The following is a 25,138-nucleotide window of genomic DNA, read 5'->3' on the forward strand; positions in this document are numbered from 1 at the left end:
GTTCGATGGAGGAAAAACCACGGAGACGAGGTCTATGTGCAGGTCTGATTTTATTCGGGAAGTACATGGGGTTTTATAGTGTCATGGAGGCGGGGAGGTTGTGGGAGGGGCATGTCCATGGGGCAGCTGAGGATTGGCTGCAGAGGCAAGGGCGGACCTGCGGTTTATGACGTAAGCCATTTATGGCAGAGGGGGTTGTTTCCGAGGTTGTGCCGGGGCGGATACGGGATGAGGGCGGTTGAAATGAGGCGGGGAGAACAGCGATCGGCTGGGAGGGGGAAGATAACAGTGGCTGGGAGGAGGGGCAGAGGGAGGCAGCAGCACAAACTGCTGCTGAGAAGGGCCATAATACAGGGAGGTTACGAGGAACAGGCGGGCAAAGTATAAGGAAGCGAAAGGCAGGGTGGGAGCAGGGGACAAAGGTTAAGGGAGAGTTGTAAACTGTCAGGCTACGGTTGAAGGCAAGCCTCAACAAACATACAGAGCCCCTTGACAAGACTGGGAGATTTATTAGGAAATCTCAGTTCAATCACTAGCTGGTCACTAAGATAACAGAATAAAAATAGCAATTGCCCTACACAGCAAATAATACAGACTTTAAAAAATTAGTTCAGAAAAGTCACTAAACAACTATTACAACAAGAAGCAACATCAAAACTGGGAGAGGAGAGAATCTGATTTCCAGAGCTGCTACATTTTATTATATTATTTTTTGTTATTTTTTATTTTTTCATTGTATTATTTTAAATGTCCCATTTTCAATGAAAATTTATGAGACATGCAATGAAACATTGGTCCATACACAAGGGAAAAAGCAATCAACAGAAAGTGTCCTGAGGATGCCTAGACATTGGTCTTAAGACAAGGACTTTAACCAGCTATTTACATCAAAGAGATCAAAGAAGCCATTTCAGAAAACTAAGGGAAAGCAAGAGAATGATGTTTCATCAAATTAAAAATGTCAATAAGGAGATATAATTTATATAAAAAAGAATCAAGTAGAAATTCTGGAGTTGAAAAATTCAGCTGAAATGAAAAATTTACTAGAGATCAATAGCAGATTTGCACAGGCAGAAGAAAGAATCAGTAAACTTGAAGATAGGTCACTGAGATTAAGCAGTCTGAGAAAAGAAAGATAAAAAGAATGGACAGAAATGAACAGAGCCCAGGGCCTGTGGGACATCATTAAGATGTTAACATACTCATAATAGGAGCCCCAGAGGAGAGTAAGGGCCAAAGAAAAAAAACTTCTTAAGTCTGATGGAAAACATTAACAACAAAAAGAGGCACAGATTCCTGGTGCCGCTGACAAGCATAGAAGCAGACACAGAAGAACACACAGCAGATGGACACAGAGAGCAGACAACTGCGGGGTAGGGGGCGAAGGAGAGATAAATAAATAAAAATAAATCTTAAAAAAAAAAAAAGAATGACTCTTAACCACACTTCCAATTTATTCCATCGGTGTTTGTAAATAACATCTAGGCTTCATTTAAGACATTTACTGGGTTATAATTACCTGGCACCCAGGGGTGAATCTGGCTTTTAAGGGATCTGCAGTTTATCTAATTCTGTGAAATCCTTTCTAATAAAAAGTGCAGAATTATGAAAACAACAATTGCTAGGGTCACCTCCTAGGACCTTGGAAGGACCCTATGCAAGTCAGGGGCCCTGCAGCTTAAATGTCATTCAGTTCATGATAAATCCACCTCAGCTGGGATCTTTTTATCAATTTTTTAAATGCAGGGCATATATTGTTTTAACTTATAAATACCCCAGTACTGTGTCATATAGGTCATAAAATGACAACTCAAGCGGAACCATCTTCTCTTGGCAACTGCCTTTGGAAAGTGATACAGTAAGACTCATGTCTCACCTACGGAAAACATTTCCTGAAGCAAATTAGTTTTGTCCGTTAGAAAAATTTGACCAAAAACAAAGGAGCCCCAACATACACATGGTGTATTGGGACCATTATTTCAATCTTTTGAAAGTAGCTATGAATTAGTTTTAGGGCTATAGCTTGGTTCAAATCACATGACACGAGTGTTAATTTATTTCCTGTACCGGCTAGCTCTAATTCTCTCATTATATTTAGCAAATGCCTCTTTCTGTTGCTTAAGATGAACACAGAAACCCAAGATGGCCACTCTTGCATGAATCTTTACTACCCCCGCCCCCACCCATTCCCTCCTTTGTCATCCCTTACTCTGTTTCCCTGCCGCATGGATCCTAGCAGGGCTCTCCTATGGTTTCCCATCAACATCCATCTCCTCCCTCCAACCTGAAAGTTTCTTGGGGATAAAGTCTTTGTCCTATTCCTCTTTGTAGCCCCAATACTTAGTACAGTGCCTGGCACACATTGGGCACAGTGCTTGGTGAATATTTTTGAATGAATTCATTAAATTTTATCAATTGTGATTCCATGCTTTTTTTCCCTTGTGCTGCCCATACAACTATAATGAAACTTGGATTCTTTGAGGGATTCTCAGTGCTATAAAATAGTTGGTAAAGGTTGGTGAGTTTAAGACATCTGTACTGAAGCTACTAAAGCTTCTTGGTGGGGGGAACCTAATGATCCTGCTCTCTGGTGTGCTGGCAAAAGATAAATGGACCCTCAAGTTGTCTTTCCCCAAGTCAGACACCAGCAAATTAAAGAAGTGAGGGGAAGGCAGCTGCAGATGGGCCTTCCAGATGCACCCTGGGCACCTCCATCTAAGCTGAAAGGAACTGTGTGAAGCTGGAAAGCTGGGTTTCTGAACCACAAGACAGGTAGACAGTTTTTTCCAAAGTCACGTTTAGAGGAAGAGGATTTTCACCTTTAGTTTAAAACCCCCTTTTAAATTGAACATGGCCATTATGATTTACTTGTGTGACAGAAAAATCAAAGAACTTTGAAGCTGAAAGGGTATACAACCCACACATCTGGTTTGAAGAGGAGTCAGGAAAGAAAGTACTTGGAAAAGGCCAAAGCAAAATACTTTCTTTACGAAAGTTTTCACACCATAGCTGAACATAAGCACCATCTTTCTCCATGCATCAAAGATTCCTATTGTCTACAGATAATTCATAACTACAAAGGTATATACTTTTTGAAAAAATGTTCTGGGTGATTAGGGAGAGAAGTGCTCTGTTGCAAGTTTTGAGGAATTTGCTTTGTTTTACCATCTGAAAGAAGTTGATGGCCAAGGAGAACCCTGATCTTTTGCTCCTGGAGGACTTTGTGCCAAGCTTTGTTCTTTGCAGTTATATATCACATATATTTATGCAGTTAGAAATTTTGCATGTGAGCCAGAATCAAGGTTAAAGTAAAAAGTGGAATTTCGAGGACATTCACACATCTGAATGTCATCATTGGGATTCCCATGGCAATGTTAATTTGAGTGCTACTTGCTTGGTGACTTTTATTGCCCATGGCAAAGATCAATACCAGGGAAAGGAAGGCATGAATCAGATGAGTCTTCTGGCCTTTTTGTACCTTAGTTTCCTCAGTTTGGAAAAAAATAAATAGGATCTTAAGACATACTTTTCAGAGTGTTTGTATTGGGCTTACTTACACCCGGCTAATGATACTATGTTTTTATACATAAACCATCTTTTTACATGTATCCATCTTCTACTTCACTTACAACTTGTGTAAAAACTGCATTCCATGCCAGGCCTGAAATGTTCCAAAGCTGAGTTCTGTGAGTAAATTGCAACCAAGATTTCTACAAAAAAAAAAAAAAAAAAAAAAGACAGCAACAAAAGAAAAAAATACATTCTTTTCAGAACATTCATCCTTTGGCAGTGATTCTAATTTTTATATGATGCAAGATAACCTCAAGACTACCTCCATAATATTGCTGTGTAAGATATTTACTTATGATTTATACATTCTGATTTGCACATATGGTACCTTAGGTACAAAACTGTAAATGCTCAATAAACACTTGTAGTAAGTATTTCTCTTTATTTATTTCTCAATCTTGGCACTATTGACATTTTGGGCTGGAGAATTCTTTGTTGTACCGGTTCTACTATGCATTGCAGGATGTGTAGCAGGATGTCTGGCCTCTGTCCAATAGAGGGCCAGTAGTACCCTCACAAGTGTAACAATCAAAAATGTCTCCAGACATTGCCAAATGTCCCTTAGGTGCAAAATTGTTCAGGCTGAGAACCACTGCTCTAGAATGATTCACTCCGATCTTTGTAATAATGCCAATCTTTGCCAGAGATTAAAAGGATTTGCTATATAATTTTAGTAGCTTTTCACTACAAATTTTAATCACATTTCAAAATGAATAGCAAAGAGATTCATAATCAATTTTTATAAAAATTCCAAATATAATGAAGTTATATTTGTAACTTATACAAACTGCAAAAAGGGTAGTGGCTCAAATGTGCGTCTTTCAATAGACTGTATTTTATTGGAGGATAAATCTCTAGGAGAAGCAAAAGGAAAATATTGCCTCAATTAGCTATTAGATATCTAATTAGTAAGAACAAATGTTGGAGTTTAGAGGGATAATATGGAATCAGTAGTATTTGTCTAAACTCTAAACCTTAGCAATTGTTACCTGATCCTTCTAGGGCTCTTAATACTCTCCCCACCTCTCCTAAAGTTTCATCTTCTGATCTTAATAAATAAAATATACAGCTATAGATCTTGATAGATCTTTCCTGAGAGTAAGGGAATTGATTAGATGAACTTTTGTAGTCTCATTAAATTCTAGATTATGAACTCCTTGAAAGGATGGACTAGGTTTTGCTCATTTGCATTGCCTGCCATGTTTAAAACTAAGACATGGACATAAAGCAAACTCATATATTCATGAAATGAGTAAATAGCTGGGGAGTAAGTACAAGGACAATGACTTTTCTTTTAGGAATGTAGTTTTATGACTTCATGGCGCCATCGTCTGCACCTCTGCTTGTTCTTCATTAGGGCCTGTTGACTTAGGTGTTTGTATCCCCTGCGAGACCGTGATTTCCTAGAAGGGTGGGAACCCTGTCTTACTCGTCTTTTACCTCCAACACTGGGGCATAATGCAGCGTGATTTTTAAAAACATTTTCATTGGTTGGCTTTTTCTAATGAATGAGAATAAATATGCCAATGTGAAACAATTAGCTTACAAAGTAGAAGCAATGAAAGCCGCGCTACATTGAGCAGTTGTCTCACTTGCCCAGATGCTGGAGGTGCCCAAGAAGACCAGCGCGATCGTGGGAGTCCCCTAAGCCCGAAAGGCTTGCCGACTCAGAGGACTCTCTTTAGTGTCCTGGGCGGTTCTTCACACCCGCCTTCCCTTAGCCTTCCAAATTTGCAAAGGAATTTATTTGCTTAAGAGTATCATGAATTGTTTAATAAGGATTAATAACATACAGTTCTGGACTGCACAAAGATAAAAATCACACATTTATAGCAAAGCTCATCGTCTCTCCTTACCTCTGAATAGATATAAATTGCTAGGCAGGTGTTCCCTCCTTAGCAACGGGGCTATAGAGATTTTTATTTTGTAATTAGCAGTTAGGAGCATTTCTGATAGGCTTACTTAGTGAAACATTTCTAGCTATACCATTTAACTGTCATTTTAAACATCAGTTTGTTATACAGTATAACAATTCCTGCATTGAAATCCTTAACATCAGCCCGTTCTCTTGGTAACTAAATATGCTCTTGATAACATTGTTTACATAATTCATCTGCTTAAGTAAATATTTAATATTTAAATGTTGATTTAATTCAGATTAAACTATCAAAAATTCTGGGTTAATGGCATTTAAATTAAGTATGTGTTCTGTATTTTCTTGTCATTTAAGCAAAATCTGAGGTTAACCTTAATTCCTCTCATTCTACTAAACCAACTTTTTCAAACATTTTCTATAAAAACCAGATAGTAAATACGGTAGGCTTTGCAGGCCATATATGGTCTCTTTTCTTACTTTTCTTTTTTCTTTTATAACTCTTTAAAAATATAAAAACCATTCTTAGCTTACAGACTTTATAAAGATAGAGCATGTACCAGATTTGCTCTGTGGGCCATAGACTGAATATAAACATGTTATATGGACTTATAAATGAAGGTTCATATGGGTGTCTAGAATTACTCAGATCTCCTTACCAATTTCCCTCTACAACTGAAATTTCCTTCTATTTGTATCCTGTCTATATAATTAAAATTGAAAATTGAAAATGCAAAGGAGGTATTGAGTGCTAGAGATGGACTGGGACCCTATAGATTTACAGAACTGTAGGATTTTATTGCTGGAAGAAATTTTAGAGATTATCGAATTCACACCCCTTATTCATTATATGGATAATGTATGATTAACTAACTACCTTACAAATATTGGAGGGATAGCAGGCCTTCAAATGAATCCTTATGTAATTCGCTCAAATTATTGTCACTGAGAATTCTGGAAAATGAAAAGGTTTTATTTCTGGATTAAAATGCAAACTATAACTATTTGCTGCACAGCACTAACTCCCATATACGGGGGAAACCTGGGTAATGTTGCCACCTAAATATCCTAGTTCTTATTTAATTTAGGGATGCGATCTCTGCTCTGTTTTTATTCAACCCTTTCTTCTCATGCCCTCCTTTGGGTCCCCCTCGGTGCTCCTCCCTCCACCTGTGAAAAACACACTTACTCCACCTGCGCTTCCCGCCAAATCCTGTAGTTAATGCCTAGCACTCTACATTACAAAGCCCCTGTTAGAATGCAACTCTGGGTGGCACCAAGATCTGCAGAACTGCCATTTCCTCCTTTCTTTCCTCACACCTCATCGTAGAAGTCCAATGTGGAGCTATGTTAGGGCTGCAAGCGAAGCCATCTGACTTTTTTCCCCATTAAAACTTTTTTTGAGAACTAAGATGTGCATAGACTGCATATAACATAAATGTTAGGTTTAATACTTACAGTGCTCCCAGGGTGCCCCTTTCTAGTCACAACCCTTTCTCTGACCCCTGGAAGTAATCACAATCCTGATTTTTTATTTCCTTGTTTTTAAAATATAGTTTTACCTATTAAGTGTCAATAATAAACAACAGAGTTTAGTTCTGCCTTTTGAACTTTAAATAAATGGAATTGTATTATATGCATTATTTTCTATCTCAATAATGTTGAGTACATTGACTTGCAATGGAACGTATTATTTTCTCTCAACAAAATGTTTGTAAAATAATGTTGCTGCAAGTATAGCTGAGGTTGGTTCACTTCAGTGCCTTAATGCTGAATGTCCAATAAGGTAAGCACTAGACACATGTGGCTATTGAGTGCTTAATGTAGCTAAGGAATGGAACTTTTAATCTTATTTATTTTAATTATTTTAAAATTTAAATTAAAACACTGATAATTCAGTTATTGGAAAACCTCTGAGTAGGTTTGGAATAACTTGGATATGCAATGCTACTTTTTCAACTATAAATTTTATGAAATGTCAATAAATACAGAAGTTTTATGATGAAAATTTAGCAAACAAATGATGATTTCAAAGACAACATGGAAAAAAGAATGTAAACTCTATCATTAATATTTTTATATTGATTACACAGAGTAATGGTAATATTATGGATACTTTGAAAACAATGTAATAAAGAACGTAGAGGGAAACGGACTTGGCCCAGTGGTTAGGGCATCCGTCTACCACATGGGAGGTCCGCGGTTCAAACCCCGGGCCTCCTTGACCCGTGTGGACCTGGCCCATGTGGAGTGCTAATGCGCCCAAGGAGTGCCGTGCCACGCAAGGGTGTCCCCCGCGTGGGGGAGCCCCACGCACAAGGAGTGCGCCAGTGAGGAGAGCCGCCCAGTGTGAAAAGAAAGAGCAGCCTGCCCAGGAATGGCGCCGCCCACACTTCCCGTGCCACTGACGATAACAGAAGTGGACAAAGAAACAAGACGCAGCAAATAGACACCAAGAACAGACAACCAGCGGAGGGGGTAACTTAAATAAATAATAAATAAATCTTAAAAAAAAAAAAAAAGAATGTAGAGGGACCGGAAGTAGCACAAGTGGTTGAGTGCCCGCCTCCCTGATGGGAGGGTCCTGGGTTTGGTCTCTGGTGCCTCCTGCAAAAACAAAAACAAACAACAAGCAAAACAAAAGAAAAGCCCTCTTGTCCTTGGGCCCCTGTTCTTGCCTTCTGTGCTCTGCTCTCGTTGTTTTTACCCTGCCATGGTTGCCATGCAAGTAAAACCTGGGCATTTATAATCTATAATGGGGAATTATAATCTGTAAACCAGCATGCTTTATCACTTTTCAGCCTTCTTCTCTACCTGGGACCCATGATCTGTTATTTTCTCTCATTTCTCTTCCCTCTCTACCTTAATAAAGTACTGGCCGAACTCACCAAAAAACAAAACAAGCGAAGCGGATGTGGGTCAACTGATAGAGTGTCCATCTACCATATGGAGGGTCCAGGGTTCGATCCCCAGGGCCTCCTGGCCCACGTGTAAACTGGCCCATGTGCAGTGCTGTGGTGGGCATGGAGTGCCCTGCCATGTAGGGGTGCCCCTGCATAGGGGTGCCCTCATGCAAGGAGTGTGCCCCACAAGGAGAGCCACTGCGCATGATAAAAGCTCAGCCTGCCCAGGAGTGGCACTGCACACAGGGAGAGGTGTCATCAGCAAGATGATGCAACAACAAGAAAAAAGAGACAAACTTTCCCAGCACTGCCAGATAATCCAAGCAGAGGCAGAAGAACACACAGTGAATGGACAGAGAGCAGACAACACAGGAAGGGAAGAGAAATAAATAAAATAAATCTTTTAAAAAAATGCGAAAAACCAACTCAGGGGAGCAAATGTGGCTCAGTGGTTGAGCTCTGGCTTCCCACATACCAAGTCCCAGGTTTAACCCCTGCCACCCCCCCCCAAAAGAACGTGGACTATCTCATTAATAATATTTATATTGATTACATGTTGAAATGATAATATTTTGGATATAAGGGTTAAATAAAATATATTAACATTTACTTCACCAGTTTCATTTTACCTTGAGTTTTTAAGTGACTATTAGAAAATTTAAGGTTCCACATATGGCCTTACATTATATTTCTACGGGACAGTGATGCTTTATAATAGTCACTGTATGACTACACCCATTTATTTACTCAATCTTGTACTTGCATCTTAGTACACATTTGCCTCAAGTCTCTTTAGGATATAATAGGGATACAAAGTTTTCCTAAGAATTTGTGCTATTTCAAATTGGCAGATTAAAAACATCCCAAAGTCTCTACGCCCAAAAAATCCACCAAATCTTCAAGAGTGACAGAAAAGATATAATTAAAAAATCCCAGCCTCAGCTCTGCAGGGCATGGGAGTAGCTTCACAAAGGCTCCCCTACCAGAAATGACCTGGGACCACCTACAGGGTAATTGGTTGGGGTACTGTAAGAAGAGCAGCAGATGGCACATCAACTCTACATCCCTCTTCCAAAAGGGAAGATTCTCAGGGGAAAGCCAGCTGGATTACAAGCCCCAGCAGCTCATTTCCCCTCACTTCTAGAGCTGGAAAACAGAAGCAGCAGAATATCAACTACAAAGAGGAAGTACACTCAGGAGTGACCAAACAACTTGGGAAAGCCTAGTCCATTATGGGCAGATGAGACACTCAAACAAGAGTTTATAACAGACAAGGAATTAGAGTTAACAGAGAAAGCACAAGAGGACTTTAGAATAAGCAGAATTAATATCCTTAGAGAAATGTGAGTAGATATTACACCCATTAAAAATAATCAACTAAAGATGACACAAATGGAAAGTATTATCATTGAAACAAAAGTCTCACCATATGAACAGCAGAAAGGCCAGGTAAAGAATAAGCTAGAAAACTGTCAGATCCAGCCAATGATTTCTGCAGAATGCAGCAGAAGGGAACAGGAATGGTCCCTAGATTAGCCTGATGCCAGGGTCTGCAGAGGAATGTTATGTCCACTGCTTCACCGAGTATCAAAGTAAAGGCCAGGGATAGGCTGGGAGCATTTCCTGAACCTGACGACCAGGCAGTCACATAGCCAGCATCTCCTAAACAGTGAGCCAAGGGAGTGGCAGAGAGCCAGGAGTATAGAAGAAACCCTACAGGATGTTAAAGGTAGATCTCTGTTGCGCTTTCCTTGCTGGCAGGACCAGTAAAAGTTATCTAGGATCTGAGAACATGCTATGTTGTTTTGTGAAACTATTTGCATCAAGTTCTGTATCCTTTGATATTTGAAACATTCTGGCTTCCTTCACCGTGTCTGTTGGCAACATATTTACATTAATCTCATCTCAATTCTTTTCTCATAGTTTATGATAATTTAAATTTTACTACCTGGAAACTATGCCACTGAAATCAAGGGCATTCTCTTATAAGATGGCTCAGCTCATCCAGAATGTGGGTACATACATTTAACAATTATTGTTAAAATAAAAATGGAAGATTTTAAATTCTCATTAAAAAAAACTCTTGGAGTCCTGAGGATGCATCAGAGACCCTGACCTCAGTTTGAAAGTCACTACATTAGAAGGAATAGTAGTGATGGTCAGAATATGTGTGCAAGGGGAACGGTCAACCGGCGATGCTGGGATTGATTCACCTTCTCACCTCAAGGAGTTAATGGTCTCATATTTTCATGGAAATGATGCAGAAAGGAAAAAGTATGAACAATGATGTTTATAGTAATCTTCATAACTGTAAAATTTGGAAAAAAAACTCCAACCCTCTACATCACATGACAAAAGCTGTAAGTGGACACTATAGATGATGTGGTGGCTTGGAGCTCTATACCCCAGAAAAACATATTCTTCATCTTAATCCATTTCTAAAGGTATGAACTAATTGTAAATGGGAACTCTGATGACATTACTTCGGTTAAGGTGTCACCAACTGAATCAGGATGGGTCTGAATCCTATTACTGGAGTCCTTTACAAGCAGAATGAAATTCAGACAAATAAAAAGGCACAGGGAGAAGCCAGAAGCCAACAGAACCCAAAGAAGCCAACATGTGCATTGCCCTGTGAGAGAAAAGCCAAGGGCCAAGGATGACTGGCCGCCAGCCTCAGAATACCACAGTCCTCTGGGAGAAAGCACTGCTTTGATGATGCTTCGATTTGTGACTTCTCTTAGCCTCAAAACTGTGAGCCAATAAATTCCCCTTGTTTAAGTCAACCCCTTGCATGGTATTTGTTTTAGCAGACAGGAAACAAACTAAAAGAGGTGACACACAAAAGGTCACAGGATATGACAGTAAAATGAAAAAAATTAAGACAAAAAATGAAACTTGTTTATACTACTACTAAGTTTACAAACTATTAACACTGATAAGGAGTCAATAAGGGCAGAGAAGAGCAGAGTTGATCCTTAGCTGTTTATGGCCAGTGTCTTCTCTGGTCGTCTGGTGCTCATTTCAGAATGTTTGGTTAAAGAATTTGAATAGCATGTTGGGGCATGGAAAAAACTAAAGAGAATGTATTTAATTAAAATAATCAATTGTATTAGTCAAGGTTCTCTAGGGAAACAGAATCAACAAGGGGTATCTGTCAATAGTATGCGACTCTATAAGAGTCTCTCACACAGCCGTGGGCATGCACAAGTCCAGGTTCCGCAGGCAGGCTGCAACCAGGGGCCCCAATGAAAGCCCAGTGAAGGTTCTTGACGAGTTCTGGGAGATGTTGGCTGTCCAAGGATGAGCTGGGAAATTCTCTCAATGCTGGAGTCACTTCCCTTTTTAAGGCATTCGACTGATTGGGTTAAGCATCACTCATTGCTGATGGCAGTCCCTGACTGATGTAATTATAACCAGCTATCTATGATTTATCACTGAGTCAAGTCAATGGTGACTAAAGTCCATAAATGCCCTTGTATTACAGTTAGCCCAGTGCTTGCTTGACCAAACAACTGGGCACAATTACATGACCAAGTTGAAACAATAGCCTAACCGTCTCATTATTAATGTATTTTTTATTTTTTTAACTTTTAAAGAAACTTTAGATTATGTAACTGTTACATAAAAAATAGAGGGGATTCCCATTTTCCCCACCCTCTCCTGCTGTATTTTAAATTAATGGGGTTTGTGTGTGTGTTTGTGTGAAGTTGTTTGAATGACAGGTTAATAAAATTTTTAAAAATAATGTTATGAAATTATACCTAGAAGGAACGTTTAGACTGAAAAGTGCATCAGACACCAAAATATCCCCAAAAAGGAGCTTCAAATAAGGAACCAACTGGAATGAAGTACCACAATCTGTTGAACTCCAAATATTCATTTTTTGATTTAAGCAAAAATTTAAAAACAATAAGGAATCAATTAAACCCAGGTATAAAATGTTCTCAAAGTATAAAAATATCAAAACCAGGCTTGAATTAAAATTTAAGAAACAAGGAAGTGGATATGGCTCAATGGATAGAGCTTCCGCCTACCATATAGGAGATCCAGGGTTCGATATCCAGGGCCTCCTGGCACGTGGTGTGAGCTGGCCCACATTGAGTGCTGCCACGTGCAAGGAGTGTTACCCTGCACAGGGATGCCCCTGTGCAAGGAGCGGCCCCCCACATGAGGAGTGCAGCCCTGCGCAGGAGAGCAGACTGTCTAGGAGTGGTGCCACCCACACGGAGAGCTGACGCAGCAAGATGAAGCAACAAAAAAAGAGACACAGAGAAGGGACACTATGAGACACAGCGAACTTGGGAGCTGAGGTGGAGCAAGAGAATGGTCACCTCTCTCCCATTCCTGAAGGTCTGAGGATGGGTTCCCGGAGCGACCTAATGAGAATACAACAGAAACAGTAGAACACATAGTGAATGGACTCTGAGAGCAGACAATGGAAGGGGGTTTGGGGGGAAATAAGAAAAAAAATTTAAGAAACTGCCATGTTTAACTTCTGACCAGGTTTCCTTTCACCAAGGAAATCCTCTGAATTTCAAAATATTCATTCTTTTTTTTCTTCCTTCCCTTCTCTCTCCCCGCCCCTGTTGTCTGTTTTCTGTGTCTATTTGCTGTGTGTTGTTCTTTGGCTGCTTCTGTTGTTGTCAGTGGCACGGGAATCTGTGTCCCTTTTTGTTGTGTCATCTTGTAGTGTCAGCTCTCCATGTGTGTGGTGCCATTCCTGGACAGGTTGAACTTTCCTTCGCGCTGGGCAGCTCTCCTTATGGGGCGCACTCCTTGCGCGTGGAGCTCCCCTATGCAGGGACACCCCTGCGTGGCAGGGCACTCCTTGCGCGCATCAGCACTGTGCATGGGCCAGCTCCACACGGGTCAAGGAGGCCCGGGGTTTGAACAGCAGACCTCCCATGTGGTAGATGGTCACCCTAACCACTGGGCCAAGTCCGCCGCCAAAAATATTCATTCTTAACCGAATTATCCTTCTTCCCACCTCTGTAAGTTATAGGAAATTAAGAGGGCTCAGTGTTTCGTTTTTGTACTTAACTATATATGGCTATTTCCAAATTGATTTATCCTCCTTCACCTGCTTTCTAGCTCTCCATAGCGATGATCAGTCCTGGACATTATATCATCTATCTTTTGTATTTATATACTTATTTGTCTATTATATATATTTGTAAACTCCTTGAGAGTGGGGATATACAGTTTGATCCTGCCCTGGATCCTCAGCACCCAGAACAGATGTGCCATAAATGTTGAATGAGTGAAGTGTCAGCTACACTTTTATTTTAAAAATCATCATTTATTAACACTCAGGAGAATAAGTACAGCTTTGCAGGAAACAAAATGTCTTTCTTCTCCCCTACATTTGTGACTCACTCTTTTATGATATAAGAACCCTGTACGAATTTCATAAAAGCTATGGACCCTTTTCCCAGAAAATGTACTTTCATGAATAAATGAAAAAAAAATGTGCATGTAACTTCCATTTGTGGATCAGCCCTTTAGGGCAGAGGTCGATGAATAGAATGGGTAGAATTCAGAGAGTGAACTTTGACGGGGAAAAAAAATTACATCTCTATTTTCACAAACCTCTAACAAAAATTTAACATTTTCTTCCACTACGAATGTAGGCAATACAGTAGATTAGCATATAGTTTATTTTGTCACCATTAGAAATCACAGATATTTTCATATCACCTTATATATGTTGCAGATCTCAAAATTTTTATCACTGGTTCTCACCACTAATTTGAAAGTATAAGTCATTATACCCACCAGTATCTATTGTTATTTAATGTGTTATAAGAACTATATCTATTACCATTTTACTAATTTATTTTTTAAAATATTTTGAAACTGTATTTCAATCTAATTGGTTTCTTTGCTTTCCTATGTATTTTATCCTATGCATTTAAAAACAGTATTCCAAGAAGAGAGCTACAGGCTTCTGCAGATTACCAAAGAGTTACAAGGCAAAAAAATAGTTAAGAAAGCCTGCCCCAGGAAGCCATGGACCCTAAGTTAAGAACCTCTGCCTTCAAAAGTATAAATCTCAAGTTGACAGAAATTTGCAAACCTTTTTCAAACTCATGTTACAGTGTATAAACTTCCAACTACATAATTTGTAAAAAGTAATTTTAAATTTCTTTTTAAAATCTATGTAATATATATTCATATAATTCAAAATTCAAAAGGTGCATAGCTGATAGTTGAAAATTTCCTTCACATCCCTGTCTCTCAGTCTACCCCTTCTTCATTTCCCAGAGGATATTAATGTTACCTACTTCTTGTGCCAAATGATTTGAATTTTTATTACAAGTTTGGGAAATAAAATCTCCAAACTGGATATTCTCAGTGAGAAATAGAAAATATATGTAGTTTTTAAGAATTTCCAAATAAACAGTCAGGTTCTACCATTTCTTCCCTTATCACTAGTATATCAAACTAACAGTGTATCTATTTTAATGATGTCACAAATCCTTTTAGATTCCTATGGCTATTGGGTCTTTTTTTTTTTTTTTTTTAGGTACTGGGCCGGGGATTGACCTCATATGTGGGTAGGCAGTGCTCCATAAATGAGTTACATCAGCTCCCTAGGTATTTTATTTTTAATTCAAAAATCATTTGTGACTTATCTATTCAAGTTGAACTAATGGTATGATACACAAATTATCATGAAAAATGCTTGTTAATTATCTTGAATGTATGTATTTCTCCAAAATCACCTGTATGTCTAAACAGACTTACAAATCAATAAGAAAATGATAAACAATTGAACAGTAAAATGGGCAAAGGACAATTCATAGAAGAAATATAAATGGTCAATAAACATTTAAAGGTGAAGGATTGATGTCACCAAGATGAGAGAGAGACACTCTAGAGTTCCATACCCCCACAGAGTCTTCAGACAACTAGCAAAAACAGGTAGAACCATCTTTCTCAGAGCTCTGAAAATCAGTTAAAGAGTTGCAGTAATTGGGCAAGTACTGAATCAAGAAAAAGGCAACTTAAGAACAGTGGGAAAACCTCAAGGCACGATCATTAGCTCTTCCCTCACGCTCCCTCCCCAGCACTGTGTGGAGCCAGCCTGTGCGCTCAGTGCAGGTTCTGGTCCTGGTTTCAAAGGAAGCTGTGTAATCCTTATGCATATACTGGGGTGCATGTATGTTTGTATCAATATATCCGGTGGCAGCCTAAGGACTGAACCAGGACACTCATCTCCGGCTTGCCTTACCAGAACTTGTCCTACACACTGAAGCAGCTTGCAGGCAGCATAATCAGTGTAAGAAATGATAAAATCGCAGCATTTTGGTGCAAAGGATTACCAGTCTTACAGCATACAATAGAGTGCCAAGAACCAGGAGGATTGACTACTTCATAAGGAGAAAATGGGGCATTGAGATCTGTGTAAATGGGGGAACTCCTAAGGCCAAGAGTGCATACCCAGGACAAGACACATGCTCAGAAAAAACCATAGAGGGCCCTAAGCTTTTGCCTTGCTTTGTTCTTTAGGTTCACCTGTAGAAGGACTAAGCTCTGAAGGAGAACCAGCCAGCAAAGAGCCAATCTGCAAAGACTTTGAAAGGTATTTTGGTTTTTCATGCTTGTTAGATCCTGGCATTCAAGAAAATCTGTCATATCACTAACTGGATACAAACGTAAGGAACAGACACCTCAGTGATTAAATTCTAGAGGTAACACATTAAAATATTAAAATGTACAGTGTGCAAAAAGAGGGTGAAATGCATATAAAGAAATAAGAATGATGGCTCATCCAAAGGACAAGATAAAACATCAGAAACCATCAGTGAAGAAGACTAGACTTTGGACATACCAGAGACTGACTTTTAAAAAGTGGTCTTTTTCTTTTAAAGAAAAGATTTATTTGTTTGTTTGTTTGTTTATTTCCCTTCCTTTGTGGCTTGTTTTTGTTTTTTCTCTGTGTCCATTTGCTCCCCATTTTTCTGTGTCTGCTTGTCTCCCTTTTTGTTGTGTTATCTTGCTGTATCAGCTCTCCATGGCACAGGGACCATCAGCTCTCTGAGGCACATGGGCCAGCTTTGCCTTCACAAGGAGGCTGTGGGATGCAAACCCAGGGCCTCCCATATGGTAGATGGGAGCCCAACTGATTGAGCCACAGCCACTTCCAAAAAAGGTGGTCTTAAATATGCTTAAAGAGTTAAAACACAAGGAACTAAAGCATATATGGAAAAAGATAAATGACACAACAGAGAATTTCAATAAAGAGATAGAAATGATAAAAAAGGAACCAAACAAATCTACAGCTGAAGAGCCACTAACTGATATAAAGAATTCCCAGAGGGGCTCAACAGCAGATTGGAGCTGTAGGAAGAAAGAATCAGTGAACTTGAAGATAAGACAATTTAAGTGATTTCGTCTGAAGAAGAAGCAGCAAAAAGAATGAAGAAAAGTGAACAGAGCCTAAGAGATTCATGGGGCACTACCAAGCATACCAATAAATACATTACAGAAGGCCCAGAAGGGGAAGCAAGAGAGAAAGGGGCAGAAAGAATATTCAAAGAAGTAATGGCTGAAAACTTCCCTAGCTTAACTAAAGGAATGAATATACACATCCCAGAAGCTCCACAAACTCCCAACAGGATAAACTCAAAGAGATCCACATCCAGACACATTATCAAATGCCAAAGAAAAAGAGAATATCCTGCAGAGAGAGGAAATACATTAGTACAAGGAAGCCTCAATAAGATTAAGTGACAATTTCTCATCTCTTCTTGAAAGCAAGAAGGCAGTGGAATGACATTCAAAATGCTGAAAGAAAATAGTTGCCAATCAAGAATTCTATATCTGGAGAAAATGTCTTTCAAAAATGAAGGAGAGGGAGTGGGTGTAGCTCAATGGTTGAGCACCTGCTTCCCATATATGAGGTCCTGGGTTCAATTCCCAGTACCTCCTTAAAAAAAATGAGGGAGAGATCAAGACATTCCCAGATAAACTAAAGTTGAAACAGGTCATGACCACTAGGCTTGCCTTACAACCAATGCTAATGGGAGTTCCTCAGGTTGAAAGTCAAGAACACTAAACACTAAACAGAGGCTGCAAAAAGAAATAAAGAGCCTCCTGGGTGGCGGTCTGCTCCTGGCGCAGCTGCTGTCTTGGCTGTACGGCGCCGTCTCGCAGTGTGGGCAATCCATGGGCTGAGGTGAGGGTCATGATGACAGATTATGGCAAGAAGCAGTGCAATGAGCTGGAAGCTCTGGAGTCCATCTACCCCGACTCCTTCACAGTATTATCAGAAATTCCACCCAGCTTTATCATTACTGTGACATCCAAGGCTGGAGAAAATGATGCTATTATTAAATGACACGTTGTAAATTAAGGACTGATTCGCCAGATATGTTGATTTCTCTATACTTGACATTTTAAGTTATGCACATCAAACTATTGTGTCTTAACTGTCCAGACTACACTGAAGTTTACATATAGTGAAAAACACCCAGGTTAAGCTCTCCTTTATGAAATATTCTCCCAGGAAAATCTAGACAATAATGATGTCACAGATGTTTTAAAATTATTAGCATGATGGGGAGAAGAAAATCTTAATATGGTAAGATCTTTACTTTAGTGTCTACTGTGCAAGAAAAATTAAATGAAATAGTAGGTCAAGTAAAAACTGGAAGAGAAGAAAAGAAACAAAAAGAAAGAGAAGCAGAAGAAGCTGAAAAGCAATTATTTCTTGGCACTCCTATCACAATTGAGAATTTCTTAAGTTGGAAGGTCAAGTATGATGCAGAGCTCTTAGAGTTTAAAAAGAAATGAATGAGGGAAGCGGATGTGGCTCAACTGATAGATTGTCCACCTACTATATAGGAGGTCCAGAGTTCTATACCCAGGGCCTCCTGACCTGTGTGGTGAGCTGGCCCACATGCAGAGCTGCCACGTGCAAGGAGTGCTGTGCCATGCAGGGGTGTCCCCCGTGCTGGGGAGCACCACATGCAAGGAGTGCACCATGCAAGGAGAGCCACCCAATGTGAAAAAAGCACAGCCTGACCAGGAGTAGTGCCACACACACAGAGAGCTGATACAGCAAGATAACCCAACAAAAAGAGACACAGATTCCCAGTGCCATCTGATAAGAATGCAAGCAGACACAGAAGAACACACAAGGAAAGGACAAAGAGAGCCGACAATGGGGGGGGGGGAGAGAAATAAATAATAAAAACCTTTTTTTAATTTTTAAAAAAGGGGGAAATTTTTAAATAATTAAAAAAAGAAATGAATAAAAGAAGAACAAGCAGGAAGAAATTAATTAAGGGGGAAGCAGGTATCTGAAACATCTGTCATAATCTTGACATGTCCCATATCTTGGAGGATGCTGGAAACAACATGGAGGTAGATGAATCTTTATTCCAGGAAATGGATGATTTGGAGCTGGAGGATGATGAAAATGACCCAGACTCTAATCCTGCCAACCCAGAGAGTGACTCGACTGACTGATAAACTGTCCCTATCTGCAGAGATGCTTGACTGCCACAGCATCTGCTGAGAGAGTTTTGATTTTCCTTTTTTTTATTCTAAGAAAAAATGATTTTCAGAAGAACACTCTTCTGATAACTTTCAACATTGAACTTAATAAACTGACCGTAAAATTTGAAAATAAATAAATAAATAAAGATCTCTGGTAAAAGTAAATATAAAAGTAAATATAGGGGGAATTATAAATGCTAATACTATTTTTGATTTGTAACTCAACTTTTCACTTCTTCCAGGTTCTAAAATATAAATGCATAAAAAGTAATGATGCATCTATACCTTTGTCACATACTTTATAAAGACAAGAACAACACAAAGACGGGGGACAGAGAGGTACAAGAACATAGTTTGTGTATGCTATCAAAGTTGGTATTCCATAAACGAGATTTTATAGAATAAAATGTTAAATTTAAGCCCACAGCAACCACAAAAAACATCTGAAAAATATATCCAAAAGGAAATAAGGGACTCTAAATGTGTCACTACAAAAGAACAATTAAATACAAAAATAGGCAGTAATGGAAGACTTGAGGGACAAAAATGTATGAGACTTAGAAAAATGAAATAGCAAAATGACAGAAGAAAGACCTGCATTCTCTGTAGTTACTTTAAATATGAATGAGTGAAATTCTCCAGCTAAAAGGCAGAGACTGGAAGAATGGGTATAAAAAAAGCTGGACCCCAGTATATGCTGTTCATAAGAGACACACCTTAAATTCAAAGACAAATGAGAGTTGAAAAGTGAAAGGATGGCAAAAAAAAAAAAAAAAATCCATGTAATGGTAACTAAAAGAGAGCTAGTGTGTCTATACTAATACTAGGCAAAATAGACTTTAAGTTAAAAGAGACAAAGAAGGACACTATATATTAATAAAAGGGTCAATTTATCATGAAGATATAACAATTTGAAACATATATGCACCTAACAGCAGAGATCCAAAATACATGATGCAATATTGATAGTTTTGAAGGGAGAATTAGAAGGTTCCACATTAATAGTATAACTCAATACACCACTTTCGATAATGGATAGAACATCTAGAGAGAAGATCAATAAGGAAATAAATAGAAGACTTGAGTGATACTATAAACCAATGAGCTCTAACAGACACATACACATAGAACACTTCAGGGAACAACAGCAGAATACACGTTCTTCTCGAGAGCATATGGATCCTTCTCTAGGATAGATCATTTGTTAGGTCACAAAACAAGTCTTAATAAATCAAAATACTGAAATCATACAGAGTATCTACTCCAACCACAATGGAATAAACCTAGAGATCAATTACAGAGAGGGAATAGGAAAATTCACAAATATGCAGAAATTAATATACTCTTGACCAACGGGTCAAAAAAGAAATCACCAGGGCAATTAGGAAATCTCTAGAGACAAGTGAAAAGGAAAACAAACATACCCAAACTTATGGACTGCAATAAAGGCAGTATTCAGAGGGAAATTTATAGCTGTGAATGCTGGAAAAGAAGGCAAACAAAACCCAAACCGAGCAGAAGGAAGTAAATCGTGAACATCTGAATGGAGAGATATGAAATAAAGAGTAGACAAATAACAGAAAGGCTCAATGAAGCCAAAGGTTGCTACTTTCAAAAAGAAGAACAAAGTTGGAGTACCCATACTTCCTGATAGCAGAACTTAATACAAAGCTACAGTAATCAGAACAGTGTGGTACTGGCATAAAGACAGGCATATAGACCACTGGAAAAGAACTGAGAGTTCAGAAATAAACCCTCACATCTATGAGTCATTGGTGTTTTTTAATTGAAAAATGAGAGAAAGGGAAAGTACACACACAAGACATGGGTGCAGGCATGCTCCAGGCAAGAAACACACAATGTGGGGCCCCAGGGTAGACCTTTTTAAGGCCTTTCCTCCTCCTCCTTTCCCATATTAAGGAGGGATCTCAGCTATTTGCTGTCAAATTGGTTGCCTTTCTACTCATGGTGACTCATGCATTTTTGACAAGGATGCCAAGTTCACTCAATGGGGAAAGAATGGTCTCTTCAGCAAAAGGTTCTGGGATCACTGGAGATCCACTTGCAAAAGAATGAAAGTGGACCTTTACACCATATCCAAAAATTAACTCAAAATATATCAAAGACCTACATAAAAGAACTAAAACCATGAAAGTCCTAGAAGAAACAGAGGAATATCTTGAGGACTTTGTGTTGGGTAATGGATTCTTAGACTTTACACTGAAAGTATGAGCAACAAAAGAAAAAAATAAATAAATTGGAATTCATGAAATTTATAAACTTTGGTGCATCAAAGGACAAGTGAAAAGACAACTTCCAGAAAGGGAGAAAATATTTGGAAATTATATATCTGATAAGGGTTTACTATCCAGCATATATGAAAAAACCTTTTACAACGCAATAAGAAAAAGACAAATAACCCAATTTTAAAAAAAGGACCAAGGGCTTAAATAGACATTTCTCAAAAGAAGATATACAGGTGGTCAAAAAGCACATGAAAAGAAGCTCCACATCATTATCCATTAGGGAAATGCAAATCCAAATTACAAGGTACCACTTCACACCCACTTGTATGCCTATTATTTTTTAAAAAATGGAAAACAACAAGTTTTGGCAGAGATTCAGAGAAAGAGGAATGCTTGAGCATTGTTGGTGGGAATGTAAAATAGTGCTGTCTCTGTGGAAAACAGTTTGGCAGTTTCTCAGAAAATTAAGTACAAAATTTCCATATGACCTGGCAATCCCATTTCTAGGTATATACCCCAAAGATTTGAAAGCAGGGACTTGGAAAGAATCCGTATACTGATGGTCATAGCTGCATTAATCACAAGAGCCTTAAGTTTAAAGCAGTCCAAGTGTTCATCAATGAATGAGTGGATAAACAAAATGTGTTATCAGCTTACAATGGAATGTCATGCAGCTGAAAAACAAAGGATGTTCTGATATATGCTACACCAAGAATGAACCTTGAAGGCAGCATGCTGAGTGAAATAAGCCAGACACAAAAGGACAAATATTGTATGATCTCACTGACATGAAATAACTATAGCATGCGAATTCATAGTGACAGAAGTAGATTTCAGGGTACAAGGGGTAGGCATGGAGGTGGAGAACAGGGACTTCATGCTTAATGGGTACAGAGGTTCTATATGGGATAATGGAGAAGTTTTGGTAATGGATGGTGGCGATAGTATAGCACAACATTATGAATATAATCAACACCACTGAATTGTATATTTGAATGTGCCTAAAAAAGGAAATGTTATGTTGTGTTATGTTATGGCAATAAAGATGAAAGTAAAATATACATTTAAAGATATTTAAACTCATAATTATGAGAATACTGATTCAGATGGTATCACTTTTATTAACCCATCAGGTCAGGAAAAGGATGGAGACCATAAGGTGGTGAAGAGTGGGGAAATGAATGCTGCCATGTCCTGATGATTGGAGTGTATGTTGGGACGTTTTATTGGAGAGCAACTAAATTTTTATATTTACCTAGTCTTCACCCAACAATTTCATTTCTGGGTACCTATTCTCCAGAAACACCTTCCCATGTTCACAAAGAAGTACGTAAAGGATGTTCATTGCAGCAATGCATGTAATAAGGCTACTGGACACAGTCTAAACATCCGTCAATACAGTAATCATTAAATGAACTGTGATACATCGATACTATGGAATACTATGCAGGAATTTAAATGAATGGGGTAACTCTCTATATCCTGGAAAGGAAAGAAATCTAAGACATCAGGAAGTGAAAGAAACAAGTTGCAGGATGGTACAGTTTATACAGGGAAGAGAAAAGACTGCATAATGAACCGATTGTAAATATGTATGTAGGCAAATGCATGAAAGAAGGTCTGGAAAGACACAAACCAAACTCAGAGTAACAGTATTTCAGGGGTGGGGGATTAAGAACTGAGAAGAATTTCTACTATATCTGTTATTTCACTTGTATACATTGAGAATATAATCATCTATTACTTGTAAAACGAAACACAAATTTAAATGGCCTCTTTCTTATTTTGAAGATGTTCTACCATATATATTTGTAAAATAACCATAAGTTGCAATCAGTAGAGGTTGATTTTGGATATAGAGGAGGGAAAATACCTTTTCTCAGAGGTATTGACCTCAAAATTCTGGACCAAGAAGGGTCTTACAATGCAGTTAGTTTTCTGTAGTCAGATTTGGAGAGAATATACTCACAGTTTCTCAACCCAGGGATATCCCTTCCATACATTTTCATCAATGTAAGAAATAGAGTTTCCTCGGAAATTTCTGTGAAGAAACACATTTCATATCCTTGAATAAGTAGGAAAAGAATGAAAAGACTAAGTGTAAAGAATCATGGCAACCTCATGGGAAATATCTTAAAAGCAGAAAACACCAGCTTTCCAATTTCTACAGTGGTCAGCTTCCAAATTTGCACAATTAATAAAGAAATACTATGGGATCAGTGGCACAAATGATAGGGCAATCTCAGAAACTGAACTTCCTATTAGTCCAATTTCTTCTCCTTTGTCATTATCAACAAATAAGTATAAAGAAACCACATGCCAGGAAACTCCAAAACTTTGGCTAAGTGCCCACTGTTCACACTTTTACATGTGTTGGGATAGCAAGGGCAATTAGAAATTACAGATATTATATATTGATGCATAAAGATCTCTTAGACATATTGCTCAGAGACAGTGCAAATCATTGAGCAAGGAGTAAAGAATTACCTAATCAGGGGAAAAAGTACCTAAGAATACATATATGTATGTCAATGCAAAGGAAAAAGATCTGTAGGAAGGACACACAGCAAAATGTTAACACGAGTCATCTTACATGTGGTATGGAGGAAGGTGGAAATGGGAAGAAGGGGCAGAGGAACTTTCACTTTCACTTATCCCATATAGTTATCGCTTTTTTTTTTTTTTTTTAATGCAGTGGGACTGTATCTATGAATGACACGTGTTGAAGAGACGTTTAAATGTCCGAGGTTCAATTGTGACCACTAACTCCATGGAGGAGTTTGAATCTTGACCTTTAGCTCTGTTCTCTTCCCTCAGCAACAGCTTATCTACTGAGTTCATCAAATCAAAACAGTGATACACTGTTTCTGGGATGTCAGAAAGAAGTCATGGTGGGAAGAGGACTTGGCCCAGTGGTTAGGGTGTCCGTCTACCACATGGGAGGTCCGCGGTTCAAACCCCGGGCCTCCTTGACCCGTGTGGAGTTGGCCCATGCACAGTGCTGATGTGTGCAAGGAGTGTCGTGCATGCAGGGGTGTCCCTGGCGTAGGGGAGCCCCACATGCAAGGAGTGCGCCTATAAGGAGAGCCGCCCAGCGCAAAAAAAAGTGCAGCCTGCCCAAGAACGGTGCCACACACACAGAGAGCAGACACAATAATGTGACGCAACAAAAAGAAACACAAATTCCCGTGCCACTGACAACAACAGAAGTAGACAAAGAAGAAGACACAGCAAATAGATACAGAGAACAAACAAGAGACAAGCAGGGCGGGCGGGGAGGGGGAAGGGGAGGAGGGAGAGAGAGAGAGGGAGAGAAAGAAAAGAAAGAAAGAAAGAAAGAAAGAAAGAAAGAAAGAAAGAAAGAAAGAAAGAAAGAAAGAAAGAAAGAAAGAAAGAAAGAAAGAAAGAAAGAAAGAAAGAAAGAAAGATGTTATGTTATATATGTTTGGTTTGTAAGTTCACAATTATTATACATTGTTTACATATGAGTGATATATTTCAAAAAATTTTTTAAAAAAGAGAGAAGTAAGTCAAAACAGACACTTGTCTGAGGTGAGGCAGGCTGAAGTCTGGCTGGCAAGCATAGCCGCGCCCAGTGGGGGATATGCGCAGCCCACCACTCGGGTGTAGGGCGGCTGGAACGGGTGAACTGCCCTCAGCCATGGAAAGGGCGCACTGCCCTCGGCCCCACCCAGGCAACTGACACCGGCTTGCTGATAGCCAGCAGAAGCTGCCTACGCTCACATCCCCCCTCCCGCACTGTCAAGCCGCAGCACAAGCCACACCATAAAAGGCAAGGAACTAGTCCCTACCAATCACTCCCAGCCCCGTCCCCCTTTCCCGCCGGTGCCGCCCCTTCACCAACCTAGAATCTGCCTCTTCCCCCCACCAACTGCTCGCCACCGCCAATCCAATCCCCCTTTGGCCACAGCCAATCAGTCCCCTGCTCACTCCCCCATAACCCTATATAAACACATGTACTTCCCTTAATAAATTAGACCTGCGTGCTCACCTCGTCTCCGTGGTGGTTTCTCCGC

The 25,138-nt window shown here is 39.2% G+C and overlaps 1 protein-coding gene across 1 annotated transcript in view; it reads right to left on the reverse strand.

Moving 5' to 3' along the window:
- LOC101432116 (leucine-rich repeat-containing protein 37A-like) overlaps positions 1–25,138 on the reverse strand; it is a 47,937-nt gene that overhangs the window by 21,059 nt on the left and 1,740 nt on the right. The window contains exons 2-4 of the mRNA XM_058284415.2: positions 23,071–23,142; positions 6,326–6,397; positions 3,630–3,710 (exon numbers count right to left, since the gene is read on the reverse strand). Of these exons, the coding sequence (XP_058140398.1) occupies positions 3,630–3,710; positions 6,326–6,397; positions 23,071–23,142 (225 nt within the window). The remainder of the gene's footprint in view (positions 1–3,629; positions 3,711–6,325; positions 6,398–23,070; positions 23,143–25,138) is intronic.

Source organism: Dasypus novemcinctus, chromosome 21, assembly GCF_030445035.2.
Source record: "Dasypus novemcinctus isolate mDasNov1 chromosome 21, mDasNov1.1.hap2, whole genome shotgun sequence".
NCBI classification, from domain to species: domain Eukaryota; kingdom Metazoa; phylum Chordata; class Mammalia; order Cingulata; family Dasypodidae; genus Dasypus; species Dasypus novemcinctus.